Source organism: Falco punctatus (genome assembly GCF_963210335.1).
Source record: "Falco punctatus genome assembly, chromosome: 10".
Classification (NCBI taxonomy): Eukaryota; Metazoa; Chordata; class Aves; order Falconiformes; family Falconidae; genus Falco; species Falco punctatus.
Window position 1 is genome coordinate 35,595,647 of NC_137590.1, and position 6,118 is coordinate 35,601,764.

Below are 6,118 nucleotides of genomic sequence, written 5' to 3' on the forward strand. Positions count from 1 at the left end.
CACTTCAAGGAAGTTAGAAAAATATTTTAAAAAGCAAATCAACTTGTAAATTAAGCTTAAACGAAATTCAGGTGAAATATTTGATAGAACTTCCCAGGTTTTTATCTTTTCCATTTCCCACACTGTCTTATACCACTATTGGACAAACTACAGATCTATAGGAAAACAGTCTTTAGCAAAAATCAGTCTGTCATGTCAGAAAATTATTCTGTGCAGTGTAGCTCCCCCATGATGCCAAAACACCCTTTTTTGACCTACACCATTTAAAACACTTTTTTTTTAACTACAGTTTCAGGAACTGAGATTTGAACAAATAGACTTGATTTATCATATTTGGATTATTTGTTTTCATTATGTAAACTATTTTTAGTACTCTAAAAATCAGAAAAGCATATTTAAGAGCACAGATGCAGCTATTCAGTGAATTTCTAATCACTTTTTTCTCCTGTTTCAGAGCTATGAACTCATACTTGGTGAGGAGCATGTCAGTGTCGTAAAGACAGGTCAGAATGGTAAGGTGCCATACACAGTCCGCTATATGGGCATGTACTTGGTAATTGAGACCACAAGTGGACTGATCCTCATGTGGGACAAGAAAACCACCCTCTTCATCAAGCTCAGCCCCAATTTTAAGGTGCGAAACTATCAGTTAAATGGCAATTTACAGTCCAGGTTCGTACTGTGTGTGAATTTTGTTGAGAGCCTGCCAAGATCTCAAACAGGTGATATCTCTAGCATTCCTGCAGGACATCCCATATTGTTTTTCATTCCCCTGGTGCCTCAGGAAGCCATGTCATTATCCTGCTGCTGTTCTGAGCTCTGAAGACAGCTTTCAGTACCCATTTGTCCTAACAGACCTTGAGTTGGCAAACTGTTTTTTCAGACTTGACTTTGTTAAAATTATTCACTGGACCTTGGTAAAGGTTATCAGACCTTATTAAAATTACATAGCTACATGTGTAGAAATCAAATGAGTAGTCTGGATCCTGACAGTAATTCATTGTTTCTGGTTCTCATTGACACACAAATGAAATTATTATACTTCACAAACAAGGAAGTGAAATATTATGAGTGAAAACTTCTTGTAAAATGCTACCATGTATTTTGCAAATATATATCTAAACAGTGATAAGGAAAATGTATTCCTATTGTCATACCCCTTATTCTATCTTCTGATACATAAGTGCTAAAAACCATAGTAAATGAGGAATTTGCTATCTTGTTGTATACCACAGTGATATTTCAATTAGGTATATAAATTAGGTTTAGTTCAGAACTAGTATATAAATTAGGTGTAAACTAGAACTAGAAATAAATATACAAATTTATTTCAGTATTATAGGTTCCTTTGCTGCCTCACCCTCTGGCACTTTATAAAAATAGCAGTAATAAGGAAAGTACGCACCTTAGATTCATAGAGAAAGCATAGCATCTATTGTAGCCTATCAGTCTTACAGATATGTAAATTTAGAAGGAGGGATATTTCTGGATGTGCAAGGAAAACATCATTTCTTTTTATATCTGTAAGCATTCACAGCATTAAAGACTCAATGAGTAGACTATGTGGCTGGACTGGACAGCTTTGTAAGACTGTTTTTTTATATGTACATCTATTGCATAAAACAAGGCTTAAATGAAAAGCTTAGTCAGGTAACTGCGAGTATCGTTTCCCTGTTAAAGACATACCTCAAAGACAGATGGTTACAATGACAAAGACTGTTTTACTGTTCAAATTTAAAAGAAAATAAGACAACAGCAGTATCCTTCTAGCCTTAGTGGTCAGTGTTCTGTTGCTGAGGAAACAAAGGATGAGGATGTTCAGGAACGTTAGAATGGAATGGCACCATTCTAAGAGCAGAATTTCAAGTGTTCTTTCAGTCTCAGATGCTGTTTCAAGTTTTCTGACATCCATTACTATTTTATATATTTTCTTTTGCAGGGCCAGATCTGTGGCCTCTGTGGAAATTATGATGGCAATGGCATCAATGATTTTACTACAAGGAGTCAGTCTGTGGTAGAGAATGTTCTAGAGTTTGGAAACAGCTGGAAAGTATCCTCTACCTGTCCTGATGCTAACAACATAAAGGACCCATGTTCTACCAACCCTTATCGAAAGTCCTGGTCAGAGAAGCAGTGTAGCATCATCAATAGCAACGTGTTTGCTGCCTGTCACTCTCAGGTATTACCAGGGCAGAAGTTTACTTTCTTAAGACTATGTCTGTGTATTACTGAAGCTGCTATCCTCATACATTTTAACATGTATGCCTAATTCATTAGCATGTTTCACTTTGAATTGCATCAGGAAAACTTCAACCTGATTCCCGCTCAATGGAACAGACGTATAGTCCCTATCTGTAAGTAATAAAAAGACACTTAGTTCAGAGGAAATATTGAACTATTATGCAAGAATAATAATCTCATAATGACTATGTATTTTCTTGTAGTGTCACTTGAATAAAAATTCTTACACACCATGTACAGAACACAAGCTCAATGAAATAATAACATAGAATGAAGTATCAGCACAGTCTTTACCTGACAGCAAGTATATACCACACAATGTAGGGTGACTGTGCTCATCCTGTTACCGTAGCTCTTGCCACTGGCAAAGACCTTCATATTGAAGTGCAATTGCCTAATATTGCTTGGGAACATTAATCTCTTCTTCCACTATGACAAAAGTCTGGGAGTCTAAATGTCTGTCAATATGTGATTTGGATGTATCATCTGGCATCACCTCTGGTGTTTGTGTATATAAACAAAAGAAAAAGAATTTACTGATGTAGGTCTTTCTTCTGAGATACTACAATTTGAAGAAAACTACCCTACCAAAGCTAAGAAAATTTAGATGGCAGGATGTATAGTATTACATTTCTTTTTAATAACAGGTTGAACCAGCAAAATATTACCAAGCATGTGTGACAGATGCATGTGCATGTGACACTGGAGGAGACTGTGATTGCTTTTGTACAGCAGTAGCTGCCTACGCTCAAGCATGTAGTGAAGTTGGTGCCTGCATAGCCTGGAGAACCCCATCAATCTGTCGTGAGTTTTATATCATAAACATTTCTTCTGAGAGTGTTCAGTGCCTTGCTGATGTCCTTGAACACACATTCAGGTATCTTATACATGTGTATACTCTCACTGCACAGACTTTCCACACTAAGCTGTTTTGATCGTCACACAATTTCCCCTACTCATTCATGGTTTTCAAGACTGTTCAAGCAGCATTGCAGGGATACGGTGAACAGACATGAGTCAAAAAAAAGCTGTTTTTCTCCGAATGTGTTCACATTTCTGTTTCTCCTTAGCACTGTTTTGTGATTACTACAATCAACAAGGGGAATGTGAATGGCACTATAAGCCTTGTGGAGCTTCCTGTATGAAGACCTGCAGGAACCCAAGTGGAAAATGCTTCCATAACTTTCCAGGTTTAGAAGGTAAAAAGAACTGCAAGTACCTTTAAGTGGTACACTATATATTTTTTAACAGTCTTTAATGAAGTGTATTTCCCCCATCAGCTGCATTTGCACCATTCAATTTTCTTCAACATCATTGCATCCACCTGAATGGAGACAGAGTATGGAAACTGGAGTTAAAAATATTTCTAGGACTAAATCCTTGTGGGTGGGCTCTGCTGATGCTCTACATTACTTCCTAGACTTAAAAGCAAGACCTGCAAACACATTCTGCACAAATAGAACTTTTGATGACCATATCTTATTCTCATCTTTTCTACCTTCTCCTTTTCCTTCCTCCAGGCTGCTACCCTAACTGCCCACCAGAAAAGCCGTATTTTCATGAGGATCAGATGAAGTGCGTTAGTCTCTGTGACTGTTATGATACTGAAGATGGAAAGATATACAGAAGGGATGAATGTAAAGTATGGTAAGACTTACCATACCAGCCTAATTGTGTACAAATCAAAATTATCAAAACAGTGGTGGGAAACTGCATGTTCCTGTTACATGCCGGGACTAGTTTATGCTGCCTGTGTAAAAACAGTGCCTTACTATCTAATGCCAGTTTTCTTACTACATTAGTAGTAAGAAATTCTTCTGTGATTTTATGCTTAGTTGAATTTGTTCCTGATTCTGTTGTAAATCCTCAGCATAAAGATACAATACATAAAGAGAACAGTAAGTCCTCTACAACCAGGCTTTCTCTATTTCCTATTCCTATGGCAGGAAAAATATTGTTCCAGGAGTATAAATATCCAATAGGAGACTACTTCAATGGATTTTATTATATCCTTATAATGCTTGCAGCATTTAGACACGTTGCCTTTTTAGCCTGCTTTTTAGTACAAACACATTGCAAGTGCAAGGGATAAGGGATAAGGAAGAAAGACTGATAATATTCCTTAAGACTTCCATTGTAGCTTTGCATAATATTTAACTTCAGTTCTATTAGTAAGTTTGGGGTTAATATAAAGGAAGATTCTGGAAAACAATAGCAAAAAAGAAGCCAACATGAACTGGACACTCAAGAAATAAACACAAATAAAGTGTCCTGTCCTTTGATGCTAGCTAGTATCTGGCAGAAAGATGACTAATAAAATCACATAATAATAATAATAAAAAAAAAAAAGTGGGTTTTTATGTTTTTTGTTTCAGTGAATGCACATCAGAAGGTTTACAGTGCAAGTTTGATGAAAAAGGTAAGACAGCTAAGAAGAATTATTAAGAAAATTAAATACTGGATATTATCTTTTCATAGAAGCCTGACAAATTTCTGAATTACAGCATGCCACTGCATTTATGAAGGGCAGACATATAAATATGGTGAACTCATCTACAGCACCACAGATGGAACTGGATGGTGTTTCAGTGCAACATGTGATGTCAATGGAGCAATGAGCAGAAATGTTTTTAGATGTCAATATTGGAATGAGACAACAACTCCATTTCCATATTCTACAATTCAGTCCACAACTACTACTTCAGGTATGCATGAATACTCTTTAAAATATCTGAAAAATCTCTGGAAGGGACTGAAAATTGCCTGAAAGGGAGCATCTTTTCATCAGTTAGTGGCATATCATTTTAGTTAAAACTGTTGACTTCTGCTGGAGCCACCAATTCATCTGGCAGCTTCAGTTCCTGTAGATGACCATAATCAAGGATGAAGAAATGAGAACAGCATTTCTTACGAGCTCAGTCTCCACTGTTTCATCATGGGTTTTCCAGGGGAAAAAAAAATAGACCTTACTAATCATTGCACCATGGTGAATCTCCTAATTTCTTTGCAGACAAACCCCACCAGTTCTAGACCAACTTCTGAAAACACAAAAGAAAATTACTGCCTTTTTAAAATTACTGACCACATTATTGCAAACTGAAAATAAGAAATCTAGTTTGACAGAATGCTCAAATTATTTAAAACCATTCTTTGGAACCTTTCCCAATCGTATATAATAACCAAAGTTTCCTTCTACTCCTGCAGGACACTTCTATATTATTCCTGCACTTACATCCTTATTGTCACCATATAATTCTGAGAAATTATGAGAAATATTTCCACAAAATTATACAATATTACAGCAAGAACTGAAAATTAAACTTTAAGTCTTCTAGTATATAAAATTCATATGAAGGAAGTGGTATATATTCCACATGGTTAACTTCATAATGCTAAGTATATGAAAAGAAACATTAGATTATAAATTTTATGTGTATGGTGTATTATAATGTATTATATACCAAATATATATGTTACATACATTTTTATATTTATAAATATATTTCAATATATAATTTTAAAATAAGTAGAAAAGTCATTACCTGTAAAAACATTTTAAAGCCTGTGTGGTTATGCAGTTAAGTGTTAACCTCCTCTTACTTATACCATAGTAATCATGCTATATATGAATTCCACATAAAGGATATAATTTCATCTATGTTTAACCAAAATCTTTTAATAAATGTCACATAAAGTACCACTAGAAAAATAATACAGACATGATATCAAAACATACCTTAGAAATTAAATTCAAGACTGTCAAAACAAATTAATTAGCTTTAAAATACTACATTATAATATATAATATTACATGCAACATTAAAGTGTATGGAAGATGAATAATTTTTTCCTGGTGCTCTCCTTAACAAGAACAGAC

The 6,118-nt window shown here is 35.1% G+C and overlaps 1 protein-coding gene across 1 annotated transcript in view; it reads left to right on the top strand.

Annotated features, from left to right (window-relative positions):
• Window positions 1-6,118, top strand: part of LOC308071056 (uncharacterized protein) — a gene marked incomplete at its 5' end in the record, with an annotated part of 49,957 nt that overhangs the window by 21,818 nt on the left and 22,021 nt on the right. Inside the window, 6 exons of the mRNA XM_080405917.1 lie at window positions 455-820; window positions 1,859-2,263; window positions 2,889-3,045; window positions 3,312-3,460; window positions 3,671-3,891; window positions 4,617-4,660. Of these exons, the coding sequence (XP_080262043.1) occupies window positions 455-820; window positions 1,859-2,263; window positions 2,889-3,045; window positions 3,312-3,460; window positions 3,671-3,891; window positions 4,617-4,660 (1,342 nt within the window). The remainder of the gene's footprint in view (window positions 1-454; window positions 821-1,858; window positions 2,264-2,888; window positions 3,046-3,311; window positions 3,461-3,670; window positions 3,892-4,616; window positions 4,661-6,118) is intronic.